The sequence below is a fragment of the Lathamus discolor genome, chromosome 4, assembly GCF_037157495.1.
Source record: "Lathamus discolor isolate bLatDis1 chromosome 4, bLatDis1.hap1, whole genome shotgun sequence".
Lineage (NCBI taxonomy): Eukaryota > Metazoa > Chordata > Aves > Psittaciformes > Psittacidae > Lathamus > Lathamus discolor.
In genome coordinates, this window is record NC_088887.1 from 123888040 (window position 1) to 123906411 (window position 18372).

General features: G+C 44.0%; 1 protein-coding gene across 5 annotated transcripts in view; it reads left to right on the forward strand.

Moving 5' to 3' along the window:
• TENM4 (teneurin transmembrane protein 4) overlaps positions 1 to 18372 on the forward strand; it is a 772055-nt gene that overhangs the window by 636628 nt on the left and 117055 nt on the right. For all 5 annotated transcript variants that reach the window (XM_065678851.1, XM_065678850.1, XM_065678853.1 and 2 more), the window contains 2 exons: positions 3304 to 3489; positions 17985 to 18131. In XM_065678851.1, the coding sequence (XP_065534923.1) occupies positions 3304 to 3489; positions 17985 to 18131 (333 nt within the window). The remainder of the gene's footprint in view (positions 1 to 3303; positions 3490 to 17984; positions 18132 to 18372) is intronic.

Genomic DNA, 18372 nt, shown 5'->3' on the forward strand with positions numbered 1-18372 from the left:
GGCTTCTGACTGTCTCTCAAAATACCTTCCTTTTTGTCTTCTCTTTTTTTGCCTCCACCACCAACCTGTGGTTGACCTACTATGAGCTGCATCTCCCTATCTTACACGCAGGACACAAGACTGGATATCAGGACACCAAGGAGGTCCTGTGCCTGTGGCCCCATTGACTTCTTTATGCCTTGTTTACTTTACCTGCAAGGTTCTGCACCTAGGTTGGGGCAACCCCAGGTAGCATCAGTACAGGCTGGGGGAGGAGGTGTCAAATTCAGCACATGAATAAAGGATGGAAACCAATAAGCAGAGGAGTGGTTTCTGTCCAATATCTGAGGTGCTGTATGGTGAAAGACTGCTAGGAAGCATCACAGGCTACAACAACTCTTTACTAGTTTGGGCTAGGGGTAATGAGCGCGCATGGCTGGGCTCCTTATGTTCATAGCAGGCACTGTAGTATGGTTTTACCTCCCTTGCGTCTAAGAGCTGTGAAAATCTCTGTCTTGATGCCAGATGCAAAGTAAAAACTTCTGATAGCAACTCAAGAGTCCTTCTTTGGTCATGTCGTAACTGTTTGATAGTGTAATTTCAAAAACTTACATTAGTTTCTGTTCTGTTTCGGCAGCAAGTGGTATCTGCACATCTTGTGCCTTGGTTTAAGCAGCCAAGGAGCCCAAATGCTTTTTCAGGTTTGACTCTAAATGGGACAGACAAGTTCCTGAGTGTCCTAAGCATATTTGTGCTCCCGAGTTTATTCATTAGAGATTTAAATACATAGGGCTAAATGTTTGAGAGGGTTTGGTAACGTCTGAGACATGCAACAAATGGGGTTCAGCTGGAAACTGCTCCACCACCCTGAGCTGTAGAGTAAGCAGGAAGTAGATGTGTTCATGTCTCTTTTGGGTAATAAGATGTTTTCTAGATATGCAAAGCTTTCCTATTAGTATTATCCTAGTTACAAGGATAATAAAGAACTAAAGAACTCTCTCTCATCCTTGGAGGCAAGAATCCATTTCAGCATAAAGGGTGGAGACCTTGCAGCTCTCTTCCATGGTGCATAACCTTCCTTCTGGAGCTGAAGTGGATGTTCCGGCCCTGTATGAAGAGCATGTAAAAGTCCCCAAACAGCCCAAGCTTCCTGTTCCTTATGGTGTTAATTAGCAAAAGACTAAATGCAGCTTGAGTAAGGCTGCATTTCAGTCAGGTGTGATGCTAATGCAGGCTGAGTAGTTCTGAATATTTTATGTGCAGTCAGTGACCCGGAGTAAATGTCTTGTATAATACCTGTTCCCCCTCCACCCCAAGCCTCTGAATCCTGCACTTAATATGCTCAAAGGCAAAAAGAGAGGCACTAGAGGCAGGTTGGTGCCTGAGATATTCATTCTGGAGGTATATAATGGGGGGGGGAAGAGAGAAAATGCGCTCTGCAGAGTACCCTGGTACCTCTTCTTGGGCTTCCAGCCCAGCCCTGCTCAGCATTTCTTCTATTCACATCTTGTCTTCACTCTCCCCAAGGGGAGCTGTGTCCCTACCCTGTAAAATCTGTGAAATGGCTCAGTCAGGCAGAAGGCTCGAGACCAAAACATTCAGGAAAGGTCAATCACATTGAGAAGCATCAGGCAGAGGGAAGAGGAAAGACCTGATGGTCTGAAATACAGCCTAAATTGCCTGTCTTCTGGGGAGAGTGCAGTCATGGTTTGTAAAAAGTCGAAGGTGAGCAGTCAGGGGATGAGCCTGGAGAAGATTCGTTTCACTTCCCATACAATGTAACACCACATCAATATTTAGTTTTACCTTTATCCTTAAAATCATCCCTGTATAGTCATGGTGGTAACAGGCACTTTAACACCTGCCTCGTGGGTACCTGTTCTCCACCAAGTCTCACTTTTTCCACATGAATACAGTGCAGATGAAAACATGAAGTCTCCCAAATTCATCCCAACGGCAGCCAAAAGCCTAGTGCTCATCAAAAATATGATGCGTGGCTGTGTCCTCATGTCCACTGGGGCTTATGGAGGGTGGGAAGAGCAGCACCGCTGAAAAGCTGTTGCGAAATGAGTGGTTCAGGGTTGCTGAATGAATGAACATCAAAGGTATCAGAGGAGCAGTTTTAATATGATTTAAAATATTGATACATGATATAGCTGCCAGAGAGGACATTGAGATTGGATATAAGGCAGAAGCTCTTCCCTATGAGGGTGCTGAGGCGCTGGCACAGGGTGCCCAGAGAAGCTGTGGCTGCCCCATCCCTGGCAGTGCTCAAGGCCAGGTTGGACACAGGGGCTTGGAGCAAGCTGCTCTAGTGGAAGGTGTCCCTGCCCATGGCAGGGGTTGGAGCTGGATGAGCTTTAAGGTCCCTTCCAGCACAAACCAGCCTGGGATTCTATGTCCTATGATAAAATGATTTATATGGAGACCAAAGGTGAAAAGGATAAGGGAGACCGTCCCATTTGGTGATGAGGTTCAGAGTGGACCCCCGCTTGACAGAGCCTAGGTGCGGCTGAATCCAATCTTAGTCTCAGCTAATCATGCATACCTGCGTCCCATGCCCAGTGGGGCTCACAGAGGGTATGAAAGCCAGCACCTGTGAAAAGGCAATGTCCTTTAGCTCTTCTCTTTTATAGGAGGTAAGTACTGAATTATCCAGCTGTGATTCCATGCTTCTGTTAACTCCAATAAGACTTGGGCACAAACACCATCCTATCAACTCCAGTGTGTGTAGCTCACAAAAAGAGCAGGGTGGTACCTCCATGTACCAGAGGGGGGATTTTTAATGGGTGATAGGAGAACAAGGACATTGCAGATGTGCAGACTCAGTAGAAATAGAAGTATTCTGTACTGAAAGAAGCAGGGTTTGAATGAATCCCATCCCCAGAACTGTGGGTTAACAAGCCCTAAACAGGCTTTGCCAACACTCAACTTTAGCACCAGTAGTTTTATCAGCGCATTGTTTCCACGCTTAACCAGATTTTAATTAAATGTGGCTTTTGTTCTGCTTATTTGGAAGAGCCTTCCCCTTCGGATTTGGTGATCACAAAAGCTCGAGGAGTGCCAGAGAATTAGAAAGCAAATAGGAGGATCAATCACAGCAGACCTCTGCAATCCATGTCCATCTCTTTTTTATTGTAATATACTTATTAGATGCTTATTGTCAGGAAGGATTAGTGTTGGGAGCTCCAGGAATTCCTTTCATTGCCCCATAAGGCGAGGTAGTGAAGAGTGGCTGTTTTCCTTAACAATAACACTCTGGATTTCCCCCCTCCTTTTCCCTTCTCTCCACCCATATCCCCTCCTCTCTCTTCTCTCCCACAGAGATTTGTGCAGCGGACTGCGGAGGACACGGCATTTGTGTCGGAGGCACCTGCCGCTGCGAGGAGGGATGGATGGGCACAGCCTGCGACCAGCGAGCGTGTCACCCACGCTGCAATGAGCACGGGACATGCCGGGATGGCAAGTGTGAATGCAGCCCGGGCTGGAACGGAGAGCACTGCACTATTGGTAGGGAGAAAGAAAAACCGACTCCTTTTCAAAGTGTAACTGATGCTCAGGGAGGAGAAAAGGCGCATGCTGAATTGAGTATGTGTGACTTAGTGTAGCATGAGCACCTTTGTTCTTGGATTTCCAGTTCTGACATCATACATTTCCATGTGGGAACAAGGCAAAATGTCCTTTCATTTGTTGATGATGTGGCTATATAGACATATTTGATTGTCAGACATGAAGTACACCTCTGCGGTGTTTGGTCTCACAGAGACAAGCCATCAAATGTCAGCTGGATGCTTTTAAACACATCCCACTTTGCCTCTTTCAAAAGGTCTTTCTGTGGCCTCTAAGACTTCTCTCTACTATGGTGACAGCATTTTCAGACTCATGCATCTGATTTAAAGTTTTCTTCCCTTTTGTTTGCTCCATGATTTGCACTGCCACTTTGCTTGCCAGTACAAAAGAGGAAACTGGAGTCAGATGACTTCTGGCTGGTATTTAACTCTGTCTTGCTTATCCCTTGCCTGCTTGGCTACCTTTCTAACCGTTTCATTTCCTTCTCCCTTTGGTTCTGCATTCCTCATGCACCTGCACTTATCTTGAGCTCTTGGTGTCATGCCTGTTATTATTATTCATAAGGTGCCACCAATATGCCTCAAATAATGCAAAGAGGTGCAGTTCCTATGTTAATCAGTTTGCAGCATCATTAATGAACTGGCTTTGCTTTACCTTTCTCCTTCATCTCACTTAATGACTTGATGCATTTTCCCTTCTTCCTTTTTCTGACTTTCATGCATTCAACTCCTTTAGGCCCCATTCCATAGTCATAGTATAAAATCAGTAGCATTAAAACTCCCCAGACACCATTTATTATGCGTTAATGGCAAGCTAAATTAGTGAATCCACTTCTACTCTCCATAATGCCTCTGCGCACCTGAAAAATAGCAGTTGACTTGAGAAGAGTGAGAATTCTCCTCTGGTCATTTTGGCTTAATCAATTTTATTCAAAGATAAGAAAATTTACCTCTGTGTTGCTTTTATTGTGCCATGATACATATAAATCACACCACGTCAAAATTAACCACTAGCAATACCTGGGTGAATGTCCACATAGTCATCCATGTGGATTATCAACTTAGTTACATGTAGACATCGCTTTGCTTGAACACCAGGTAAGTTTGCACACACACACACAGGAAATGGAGCCTGATCACAGTATGTTAATTCCATCATTAGTGTAATGGTACAAATCATATCTGTAGCTCAATTCTACTTATCATTTATTTATGCTAGTCACCCTACCACATTATGGCCTCCACGTGCATCCCGTAATGAAAAATGTCTAGCTCTTAAAACTTCCTTTGTCTCATTAGATATTACATTCTGCTTTCTTCGCTCTGGCCCTCGCAGCTTTCATTTCTTTTCACGAGGAAGGGATTAAAAACACCCTTTCTTAAATGACTTCAAAATGAAAAGAGAGCAGTCCTGTGTTAATTACAATCCTGTGTTTCTAATATGTTATTTTATAGCCTTGTGTTCAAGCACTTTGATTTGGGAAGCAACACAGATTCATGAAAAGGTTTTAACAGGCCCCAAATTCCAGGGGACAATTTGATGTGAAAGTCATTTCTGCACCAAAAGAAGCCTGATTCATACCCTCAGTGCCATTTTATTAGTTCTGCTGCAAAAACAACATGCTGCTAGTTCAGTACATGATATTTCTCCACACAGCTGATATGCCCAGGCCATTTTCACAAAACAACATTTTATCCTTCAGTGTAATTCACTTTACCCCATTATTTGCAGTGTTCCTCACTTTAAGTAAGAAGAACCCATGTTATCATGGGAAAGGCCAGCACTTCAATGCAGTCAGCATCGAGATTTAGCTGGTGCACACTATCATCTGGTGTGGTGCCACCTTCCTATTGCAGGGCTGCCTCGGTACAAGAGTCCTTCTTTAATACTTAAAGTGAAGGAGCAATTCCATTTCTTTTCACTTCCCTCCACTCCTCATCTTCTTGCATGGTGATTGAGCAACACATTTGTCCATAGCCTCATGCCTCTGAAGCTGCAAACAGTATTTCCTCCAGAAGATTTCGTTGATAAATGTGTGGAATGTAAAGGAGATTTGGCAAAGTCATAAATATCCAAGAAAATTGAATAGCTTTAGCAGGAGTAATAAGCTAGTTATATTGGCACAGATGAAAGGACATTGACTTGGAATTACATTAAGTATGTGGAAAGCATTCCCCTCGTCCTTGTGTAATTTCCTTGCATGGCAACTTGTTCTGTTGACAGTAATGTCTATGTCATGGCCCGGTTTGCTTTAGCACTGACAAGCATAAAACCCCATTGCTGAAGTGATGCTTTAACAACATTGCCATGTGTGCAGGTAACATAGTAGAAATGGATGATACAAGTAAAGGACACTTCTTCCATTTCCTGCTGAGCATGTTTGAGAGTAAGAAATCCTTTTGTTTTGTAGGCTATAGGAGGCTCTTTCTTAACGGTGTTCAAGGGAATTCTGATCCCAGTGGATTAATTTTGTTTGCTCATACAAAGATTCGTGTCACCAAGTACACTAGCTTGATTGCTCACATTCAGGGATTTCATTGGAAGAACCCTAGCTAATTCCCAACCAAGAAATCGATGCAGAAGCTCGCGTTCATCATCCTAATTCAGCAAGCTTAACGCATCCAGGCAAAAGAGTAGAACAGAAAGCTGATTATTTAACTGCAGGAATCCTGAAGAATGGTTCAATTGATTTACTCTGATTTCTTAGAGGAAAAAAGCCCCAAACATGACAACAGCCACAATACAACAGACCTATGATGGGCTCTCCAGCAGATCCCAACTTTGTCCCCAGTTAGAAACATTGCAAGAATTCAGCTTTCTCCTATTCTGGACCAAACCACATCCAGGGAGAATAGTGTGGGGTTTAGGAGCATTGAGTTTAAAGGTGAAATGAACCCTCTTACTGTGGGTTCTGAAAGGCCAAATTACAACTTAGCTCCGTGGTAGGCTTCTCTATGGGACTGATTAACAGGCAGCACCACAGGAAATTTCCTGGGTTTAATAGACAATGCCAATGGTATGTGCATCTGTATGCTATTTTACCAGCAACAGGCCTTAATTCTTTGATTCATATTAGGGTTATTTAGCAAAATAATGGCAGAGAGGGCTTCCCTGTGTGCTGGAGTTGGGATGTCCATCATCCTTGAACATCCTGCGCACAAGACCAAAGCCATCACTTGAAGTTTAGTACTGCAGAGTCTCTAGAGCTCTGAGGGAGCAGCAGTTACTTCTCCAAACACACAACAGCCTACCTAGCAGGATTTTCAGAGCACCTCAGTGCCTAATTCCCATTGATCTCCTCAAAGGCTATGTGCTTAATTCCTTTTGAAAATCTGGGCCTGGCACTGCTCATGTGTGGAATAACAAGTGCCTAGAGAGACAGACAGCCTGACCCACATGGGCTTCTGCTTATGATGCCATGGGGCTGTTTGTTGTTCTCCTTAGCAAAAGTCTGGGTTTTGAGACATTTGCCCCTCTAAGTTTGCCTTTCGTCAGCCTTCTTGAATAAGTAACCACACATGTCCTGAATGGGTTAAAACTTAAACAGGGGAAGTTTAAATTGGATATAAGGAGGAAATTCTTTCCTGTTAGGGTGGTGAGGCACTGGAATGGGTTGCCCAGGGAGGTTGTGAGTGCTCCATCCCTGGCAGTGTTCAAGGCCGGGTTGGATGAAGCCTTGTGTGGGATGGTTTAGTGTGAGGTGTCCCTGCCCATGGCAGGGGGGTTGGAACTGGATGATCTTGAGGTCCTTTCCAACCCTAACTATTCTATGATTCTATGAATAGGCTGGGTTCTGTTCAGTGCCTCTTGGTTTCTGCAGGAGCAGCTGGAATGCACACAAGGCACACACAGTACAGGTGGATCCTGGTCTCTTTTCCCCAGCTTTCCAACACATCCATAAAGCAGCTCAGTCCGTGTGCAGCCCAATATGGAATAAGCCCACCAGTGTCTGGTGAAGGCTCTTGCTGCCCAACAGAGCAGATAGTCAGCTCTCTGCAGTGCTCAGCCACATCCACAGCAGAAGCTGATCTGTGTTTGACTCCCTGGCACTCACCCTGCCTAGTTCAGATGCGTGGCTTCGGGAAGAGCCATGGGAAGAGCCGAAAGAGTGCCACAGCTGTAGCAGTCAGTGGAAAATATGTGCTTGGTGCTTTGTTCCGACATGATTTTGCATCAAGCTGAAGGCAATCTGGCCTTTAGTAGCTGGACAGCATATTTGACAGTAAATATTAGAGGTGAACTTCAAAGATAGGCTTTTCCCCTGTGGCATAAAAGTCTTCTGCCGTCACTGGTTCTGTGATGAATGGCTACTGTCTCCTCTCCTTCACATCTGTGTGATCGCAGTTTAACTCCAGGGATTTCACTGAATCTTTGTCCTCTTCACCCCATGGGGAAGACAAAGGGAAAAAGAATAGTTGGAAAGTGAAGGAAGAGAGTGTGCTGGGGAAGAAGTCCTGCCCATGGACCTGCCCCCAGCACATCCCTCTTCTCCCATCTCTCCCTTCCTCTCTGTGAGCCAAGAGAAATGCTCATTTTGTGCTTCACAAGGACTTTCAGGCCAAGCAAACCAGGTTAGCTCAGGCCGGTGAAATGGGAGGGCTTTCAGGCTGAAAATGCTCATAGGTGCTCCCCCCATAGTAGGTCTGAAGGGACAACGTGGACTAGCGGAAGGTGTCCCTGCCCACGGCAGGGGGTTGGAACTGGATGAGCTTTAAGGTCCCTTCCAACCCAAACCATTCTATGACAGTGGATTCTAGGAGAGGGGTGGTGATATGGAGCAGTGCCTTCGAGTGCAGGGGACACCTTAGAAAAGTAGCTTTTCTTCGGAGCCCCTACATGTCCTCCATCCTTTCCAAAGGAGTAGTTAATTCATGGCCAGGTTGGACACAGGGGCTTGGAGCAAGCTGCTCTAGTGGAAGGGGTCCCTGACCATGGCAGGGGGTTGGAAATGGATGAGCTTTAAGGTCCCTTCCAACCCAAACCATTCTGTGATACTGTGATAGTAATGACAGAAGTATAACATGGGAACAAGACCATGCAGGTGTAGAGAAGAGCGGTTCATGCTACCATGGAATATTCCCATAGAAAGTCCCCATTATTTTTCAGATTACAAAAGAACTTCACATATAACTGACACATCTGGTTGGCAGCTGCCTCCGCTGCTGGTACCTGCACCATGACTACAGGTTGGGCTGCTGCGGATGTCAGAACCCAAGAGACACGTTCCCAGGCTGGTGGCTGAAGCCAAGTGGATGGTGGTGCTGTGCTTCCTGCATCGCTACTGCTGCACCAGGGTGATGAGTTAACCTCATTCCCAAGCTTCATAACTGCCCTGCACTAGATTAGCTCTGATCCTCAGAGCCCTTTCCACTGTTACAATAGTGCTTTGGTGGATCTGTTAGAGTCACAGGATGGGAATATCATTCCTGCCAGGACTGTGACCTCAGGTGGGCAGTCTGCATCTCAAACGAAAACCTCTTCAGGAGGGTTCCAGGGCACAACTGAGAGAGAGATTCCAGGGAGCAGACAAGAGAACAAGGGATATAACATTTAAACAGGTAATGAAAGAGAGAAATGCAACACTTGGAGCTTCTAATTTATTAATAAAGCCCAGATGATGCTAGGACAGAGAGTGCCGCCTGCAGGCACGTCCAAGGGCTCTCCAAGGCAGGAATCCTGGCTTCTGTTCATGTCTTTGCCACCAACTTTCTCTTTGACCCCAAAACATCAATTAGAAGGTGGTTATCCAAATTACTGTTCCATGGGAATTGGGCACATGACTGCTCCCACCACATCTATAACTATCATTTGTCTTTCTTAAGCCCTCCTTGGAATGACTGTATGAATACTTCCCAATGTGGTAGAGCTGCCGTGAGGTTAATTTCATATTTGGGAAGTAATTTGATCCGGGGCTAGAGGATGCTGGATAAATGCAATGTGTTACCATTAGGAGGATCCAGGGAAAAGCCTTTCCCAGCCTGGTAAGATCACAGAGCTGTGTGGAATGGTGAGACAGGTGAGGTGGAGCACTTCCAAATGACTCTGGTTTTGCTGGTGAAACAAAAAGCAGTAAACCAGAGAGAGCACTACAAGATTCTGCCATATATGTATTTATACATATATATAGCATATATATATAAGCACATAAGTATATATCTAAAGCTTTCCTGTTTCTCTCCCTGACCTTACCGAGCAAAGATGACCGGATACCTAAACGCAGCCTCCCTGAGCTCTGTGTCTGAGGAGGGCTGTGCTGCACCCTTCTCCCTTTTTTTCTCTCCTCATAATCAAGGTTTTTCTTTTCATATCACAGCGAACTCTCCTTTGCCTTTCTAGCACCTGCACAGTCTCGTAGTAAGCCGCAATGCACTTATTCAATCCTACCTTAAATGTCCTGTCTTTTATCTCCCAAGCTCACTATCTGGATAAGGTAGTGAAAGGTATGCTCTTCCTTCCTATTTTTCCTATTGTCTTTGTGTTTGAAAAATGCACCGTGAACATGCTGTGTTGAGGTTGCATCTCTTCCTCATTGTCACCAAAGTGCTCCCTAATGTCTGGAAGGGTGAACTTTCCAGTCATTTAGGTAGGAATTAACCTCCGTGAGTGCTGTGACCCTCGTGTTAACATCGTATCAGTGTTCCTGTCCATCCCCTCTGTCCCTGCCCTCCCCTCCAAATCATCTCTCATCCTCACCCCTCCTACCCAGGTAAGGCAAGTCAGGAGGAAACAAAAGTGGCTGTGAATACAGCAGGAGCCCTGTACAGTGATGGGGTTTAATTCAATGTCTATGATCCATTTTGTAACAAGCAGGTGAGTGCCCTTTCTGTGTGGAGTCTCCATGTTTTTGATCCATGACTGCAAAGTCTTACATGGGAACTTTGAGTAATGCTTTGTTACTATTCTTGGTTCTTAATACAAAACTGTTATGACCTCAAAGCCTCTGGTTGTATAAATCCACAAAGTCTATGGAAATCAGTGACACTGCATTAGTGTGCACTGCAATGAAATCCAAATCCAGCCCTGTGGTTGATGTTGCGTTAGTGTACACTACAACAAAACCCAATCCTATGTTCCTATCTGTAGATGTGAAGCAAGTCTAGGACCCAGGTCTTTTGTCAGGGAGGAAGAAAAGGAATTGAACTGTTACAGAATAGAAGTCATCTCCTACCCTCAAGAAAACTCAATTATGAATCAAAGCAATGAGCTAAATGAATTTAGGACTTTTAAACAGAAATAGTTCCCCAACGCATTTAGTGTTCTAAAACCATTGAAATTTAACATCTAGTTAAATACAACAATCTGACAAGAAAGATGATGGAATTGGACACAGATCTCTTTCTACATGGCTGATTTGACACTAACAGCAACACAGCGCTGACACCGCACAGCATCCTCTGTTTGCTGGTTAAACAAACCAAGAAATCAGGTTGAACAAATCAGTTTCTTCCATAGCATTACCCTCCTTTTCAGGTTGTGAGCAATCAGAAACAGCAGCCATGAGAGGCTGATGAAGAAGGACAGATATGCCGAAATACTGGTCCAGTGAACAGCTAAAATGAAGTGTCTGCCATATAGGGCTGTTGTGGTGTGACAAGAAACACGGTTGCCCTATTGACTTCACTTCTCTGAATGAATTCACAATCTAATGTTTCTCTCTCTTGTTTTCATTGAGGCTTAAAAGCAGGTTCAGGTACAATCACAAATAGGAAAAAGGTTTTAACAGACAAACAAGTATTAATGGTAAGGAAACATCCACAGTTTAAATAAGGAGACTTTCATCTTCAGTGTAATGCAGCAACTTGTAGATGTCCTTGGACCCCTGTTTATAGATCAGTGGATTGTTAAGTGGTAGGTAGTTTTCTCTGATTGCTTATCGTCAGTAAAGCATGCTTGACTTCATTTAAATTAGGATTAAAAAGTATATTCTCCTTCTTATATCAAGGAAAGAGGGTCACTTGTTGTGTCCTTATGAAGTAATAGTGGTAGCATCCTTACAGGAAGATAGGAGCCATCACTAAGGAGTGGGATCAGAGCCTCCTATTAATGTTCCACATCCCAGTGGTTTGCATTTCAAAACCCCAGGATGACTCCTTTTCATCTCAACATGTGTTGGAGGAGGTTGGATCAAAAGGTAGCAGATAAGCACAAAAGGGATAGAAAAGAGAGGATCAACCTACAGAGCCTGGGTCCAGGCACCTTCAGTACTGATTTGCCATTCAGTGGCCAAATTGTTATTTACTAAGTCGTCTGTTGCTGTCATTTTTCCTCTGTATAGCCTTTTGACTCACCTTTATGCCCAAGAATAAAGACATGTTATACTTAGTGAGTTTTTCAGTAGGTAACAGGTTAAGTAACATACTAATAGTAAAAGATGGTCTCTTTCCATGCATGGCCTCTTTTGGAAAGATTAGCAATAGCTGGAACATTAAAAGTACATGGTTTTTTACTTGGCTAACTGCATGGTGTGCATATTTCAAACCTAAATTACTCATGCCCTTTTGGCTTTCTTAATTATTAACATCTTTCTGGTTGAAATCCCTTCCCAGTAATCCCGCATTGTCAAGGGTGAGCCTGATTTGCTGCTGAATCCTTCCTACAGCTTTACAGTAAACCAGTAAGTCAGAGAAGGTGCAGAATTATTTCTACATTAGAGAGCAAGTTTCAGTAGCAAATTTCAGCGTGATTAAACCAAGAAGCTGTAACTAGAGCTGGAGTGGAGTTTTCTAACCTAAGGCCTAATTAACACTGGTAATGCTCAGAATGAAAAGAGGTGCCTGCTATTAAAAAGGCACTGATTTTAGGGAGAAATTCTCCATCCAGAATACCATTGGAGCTGATGGTACATCAGTGTAATTAATCTCTATTGATGTTTAGCAATTCTCACTCTTAAAATATAACCAAATTAGTCCTGCAGTGAGCATATAAACAGCTAGTCTGAATGGAGAGGGACTCTTCATCAGCGACTGTAGTGATAGGACAAGGGGTGATGGGTTCAAACTGGAACAGGGGAAGTTCAGGTTGGATATAAGGAAGAAGTTCTTTACTGTGAGGGTGCTGAGGAGCTGGCACAGGGTGCCCAGAGAAAAGGTAAATACTCCATCCCTGGCAGTGCTCAGTGCCAGGTTGGACAGAGCCTTGGGTGCCATGGTCTAGTGTGAGGTGTCCCTGCCCATGGGAGGGGGTTGGAACTGGATGATCTTAAGGTCCCTTCCAACCCAAATCATTCTATGACTCTATGTGAAGTTATATGAAATAAAACCAACATTGGACTTCAGGGATGGCTGCAGGGTGGCTTCTTTGGGCAGCTTCTGAAGTGTGAGAAGCACTGAGGACCCAAAGGCCTGACCACAGACAGTTCTCTCATTTGGAGTTATAAGCAATAGGAGCTCTGGCAAGTAACTTGTTAATCTTCATTTTACAGGATGAATCTGATGGAGGGTTTCTGGATTCCCACCGTCACAAAATACCATGGTGGTAGTTGAAGAGTTGAGTGTTTTCAGGATACTTGCCTGCGTTTCTCATCATTGGCAGGGATCAGCTGATGCTTTGCTCCTCCCCTTCAGTCCTGCAGAACTTCTGCAGGTCACTTCCTGATTGTTGTTCCCTCAAGATCCAAGTGTTTATGTCCTCACACGTTGCATTCGGCCATGTCCTAGTTGTTTTGGAGCTCACCATCTGTCTGTTGGGACTTGCTAGAACATCCATCAGCGCTTTCCTAGTGACAATGGAGGAAAGATAATAGCCTTATCTTTTAAGTCCAATTTCAAGTGGCAATGAGGCTTGGCTTGAAGAAAATCCCATTGAACCTTGTTTATAATTGGACTAATTAGAGGCCTTAACTGTACAGATCATTAAGAGCAGATTATTTTGCCAACAGCTTTAAAATGGCAGGATGATTTCTTACTCTGGTGACAGTCTCCTTCGACTCTGATACTCTTGTCTAGTTCAAAAATCACTTCTATATTGCTTCCCTGCTCTGTATTACCTCTTGCATGGCAGACCTGAAATCCTTGGGAATGTCCCCCACTATTATCATCTTTCAGCAGCACTTTCATGTGCATCGGTTGGAAACCCACAGAAAGAGTACCCCCTGCACTGCTTCAAAAAGCTCTGTATTTAATTCTCTTAGTCACCTAAATACAGTTAACAAACAGGAATAATGAGTCATTAGTGCCTCTAGCTATGAGAAATCAGGGCTGCAAGATTATGGCTGTGTAAGTCTGTGAGGATTAAGCCATCCCACTGTGCTGGTACTCAGAAGCACTTTGGAGACAAGGTGATGTTTTGCTTTATTCCCCAGCATGGGGGAAAGGAGAGGATCAAGTTTATTTGTGTTGTCCTTTCGTCACGTGCTTTGAAGTGCACTGTTTGTGGACTGGGGAATACTGCATGTTCCTACCTCTAATGTCAGTGATGGTCAAGTCTTTATGCAGTGAAGAAATATTGGCCTACATGTCCATGTTACCATCTACCTTTCTGAAGGTACTCATATAGCTGCTGTTTAATTGTGTTGTTTTCTATCAATGGTTTCCTTTCTCATTACTTCTGGAAACCGTCTTCTTTCCTATCAAACCCGTGACACAGAAGAGGTACAGCTTAATCCTCACATCACTGGTACTTGCTAATGGAATGGTTAATAGCTGAAAACTTTTATGTTCATGAATATGTGAAGAAGAGGTTATCTCATTAGGAAGCAGCTCTTTCTGACTCCTTGGAAGGGATTTATCTCACTAGGAACCAGAGGTGTCTTTTTCCTTTGTGGGATGGGTAAACTTACATTCTAGACTTGAAAGATGCCCAGACAGCGGAGTATGAAATTACAAGTGGGACTTATCCTCCTTTAGATATCTACAGCGTAGATGCTTGTTTCTCATCTAGCACCCTGGATACCCTTAATAGTCAAGAAGAGGAATGCATGCTTTAGGAATACATAATCTCATGAGATTCTCTCTTCTGTCTCTCCTCTCCTGATTGATGCTTTTCCTGTCTGCTTTCTGGGATGCTTGACTTTGTTTCTCTAGGTCCAGATCAAGTCCAAGAAAGTCCATTCAAATACTCTCAAACACATTTCATTTAGACAATGAATTGCACACAAAATTCATAGACTGAATGGGGTCTCCTCAGTTAGAGTCCAGTCTTTGCTGTAAAGGGTAACCACTTTGTGTAAGACTTTACATAAATGTACCACACTCTCTGGATAGGTAAGTGTGGGTTCTTCTCCTTAATACTCCTACTGGGAAGCTACTCCAGAACTTTATTCCTTTGATCCTGGCAGATTATTTATTTTACTTTCTATTTTCAAGCCAGAGTTTATTCATGTTTGGTTCCTGCTCGTTTGTTCTTATTCCAGCATTATTCTCTTGAGCTTAGATAGCTGTTTTCCCTTCCCACTCTTCATCCATGCCATGAATGTATGCAACACAATCAGAGTCTTTTCAGCCTTTGCTGTGCTACAGTGGACACATCAAGGTTTCTTATTTCCTCAGGTGCAGAAGGTGCCTCATCCAAATTATATCAGCTATTTTCTGCCACTCCAAATCCCTCCTTTCCTGAGTCTGGGAGTGTGGAGCACGTGAAGTTCCATGAATTCCTGATTTTTACAGGTGTATTAGTTTTTCCTTGTACTTGCTAGACACTCCTCACATGAGACAAATGAAGATCGTTTGGTTGTATCAGTCTCAAGCAAGTGATCGATCTCTACAGTATCATTTCTGTCTACTAATGTTAGATCTTTGCTTTTGAGATCTTTGTTCCAAAGATTAGGAAATACAAAATATAATTGAAACGAAAAACAATAACATGGAATCCCACTTTTTCTTCTGAATTGTCATCAGATGAAACCTCATAGGCTAACTTAAACCATTTCTGGGTTTCGATCTGTTCCTACATGGCTTGGAACCAAACCCCGGAGAACCAAACCCAGGATGCTTTTTGTCTTTAGCTCCCAGCAAGAACTTTTAAAACCTATCTTCTTCCCATTGCAGAAAATAAAGAGCCTGCTTTAGGAATTAAACATACTTGTTGGGTTAAATCTAATGGTATCCAACTCTTGTTCTCTTATCCTTCTACAGCGGCGTCTTCAACATCTCATCACTCAACTCTATGTTTCTCATTGCTCTCTTGTCCAGGTCAACACCACAGCATCATTGCCAGGAGTTTCCAGAGCAACTGCTGCATAGAAAAGAACTTTATAGGATAAGTTATAAAGAGTCCAAGCAGTAAAACATGAGGTGTGCTCAGTGATGATGCTCTAATGGATCCATGCAGGATACCCTTGGAGTGAGATTTCTTCAGAGGTTTTTCCTCTAGGCAAATTTAGGCAGATTTATAAAGATGAGATAAAAGTCCTATTGATACCATAAGGGTGGTCCCATCCAAACTATATTTGTCTAGTCCAAAGAGGGATTACCTACCTAGCAAAGTAATTTTACCAGGTTACTTTAAGAAGTAATACACTTCTTTTTGTCCCTGCCCATGGCAAAGGGCTGGAATTAGATAGTCTTAAGGTCCTTTCCGACCATAACTATTCTAGGATTCTATGATTCTTCCTCTCATTCTCCAAAACAAGCTTGTGCTGAAAGGGAGCAAACACATCAATTTAGTACAGAAAAAGATCAGATTAAATAGCTAAAAGTTTGGCACTGCTGTAAGTAACTGAAGGCAGGGTATCAAAAGGGAGAATTTCAAGTAACCTCGCCTATAGATAACACTCCTGTAGTGTATAAATACAAATATAGTGTAGAAATATGAGAGTACATGCAAGCATGCCCACACACTGTGTGTCCCCCCAAGAATACACACTTAAAAATGAATATAGAAATACTGAAAATGAAACAAAAATACTAAAATACAGCAAATATGTTTGCAAGTTAAAAACTTAAGATCCTCTTAAAGGACTTTTCCATTACCACCTTTGTTCCCTTTTCCATTTACCCCCTGTTAATCTGTCACTTCTTAGTAAAACACCCCTAGAAAAGCTGTTAAGTTCACCATGACACCATCCTTTAGTTGCAAGTCATTTCTGAATGGTGCTTCCCCAGTGCAGGACACACCATGACGTGATGTGCTCTACATGCTGCCCCACCACTTCCATGGGCAGACCCTCATGTGTCGGGCAGTCAACCAGATGCTACACCTCTTCATTGTCCTGTTGTAACCCATTAGTACAGGATAAGTTGGTGTTGTTCACACACTTTCACAAGCAAAACCTGTCTTGCAAAGCTGGAGAAACTCATAACTACGTGGCAGGATGCACAACACACATCTAAATAGAGAGGGCCTTAAAGCAGGGCTCAGGAGGACTGAATTGCGTTCCTGCTGTAATCTGTCCTGCTGAGTGATCTTCAGTCCATCGCACTTCAGTTTCCTAAGCTGTAAAATGCATCTTACATTTTCTGATGGCTTCTTGGTAAATATTTCTGAGCTCTGCAGGTAAAAAGCCCTCAGAAGTATATAAGCAGCCTCCCTCCCATCTCTGCTTACTGTTGAAAGTGCTCTCTTACTGGGGAAAGAAACAGGACAAGAATTCCAGCAGGAGATCATCAGATGAGAAATCAAACCCTCATGAGCAGACTGGAAGATAGGATTCATCCCCCTTGAGTTTTATCACCTATAAAATAAACGCCTGCCTCTGTGCTGGGCTCTCTGTAGTCCCTGGGGAGAAATGGGTGTTTTCCTCAGCTCATTGGTATTGGCATCCAACACATCCGAAGAGGCTGATGCCATGGGACAATCTGTTTCTCTGCAACTACAGAGAGTTGAAGGTATCTCTGTTATTGATTGATTGTGACCAGATGAGATGAATCCCACCCAAAATGACTACAGTGGAGAAAATGAGTGTTTTCCAAATGTTTTCTGCCTTCCCTTTCCGTCTGGCTTTGACTGCTCACCAGTCCGAGATCTCAGTATTGCTGGAAGCCAGCTCCTTTATCCTGCTGGGTGCTGGGAGCTTTAGCCCCACATGCAATTTAGGTAACCCCAACTCTTGGTCTTCCATAGCAAATGCTTTGAGAGACTCAGAGGGCAAGGTGGGTTTTATAACCAGTGAAGCAGGAAAATCTCATTGCCTCCCCAAAGCTCACCTTTCCAGGAGAGACAGGTTGGAGCCTGAGTAACCTGCTCCAGTGGAAGGTGTGCCTGCCCATAGCAGGGGGTTGGAACTGGGTGATCTTAAGGTCCTTTCCAACTCAAACCATTCTATGATTCCGTGATTCCTCGGGTCTAAGTAGTGAGGCTGTGCTGTGAGGACCTCCAGGGAGAGCCAGCAGCAGCAGCTCATTGAGTGGTCACCACCATCCCGATAGGCTGGAAGACTCCAAGTGAGAGAAGAGAAACAAACAGAAGGCAAAGGGAAAATGCTGTTTACTTAAGCCCCTCTCCAGGCTGTTTGCTTTGTCTTTGCAGTGCATTTGAACATGTGGCTCTTTGCCTTGCAGAGGGATGCCCTGGCTTGTGCAACGGCAACGGCAGATGCACTCTGGACATGAATGGCTGGCACTGCGTCTGCCAGCTGGGATGGAGAGGAGCAGGATGTGACACCTCCATGGAGACTGCGTGTGGAGATGGGAAAGACAACGATGGAGGTAGGACGTGAGCACATGCGTCGTGTCAGGCTTCACAGAGCCTGCAGAGCTCACCCAGTGAGCAGTCAGCTGGGCTTGATGCTGCAGGGCAGACTGGGTTTTGACAGCTGGTGGGGAACAAACAGTGAAGCCTGCCAGGCTGACTCAGCCAGAGTGGATTTGAATTCAAATGGAATGGATCTGGGGTGCCAGGGCTGAAGGGGGATGTTTGTTTATCCTCAAATCAAGTCCGTATACCAGA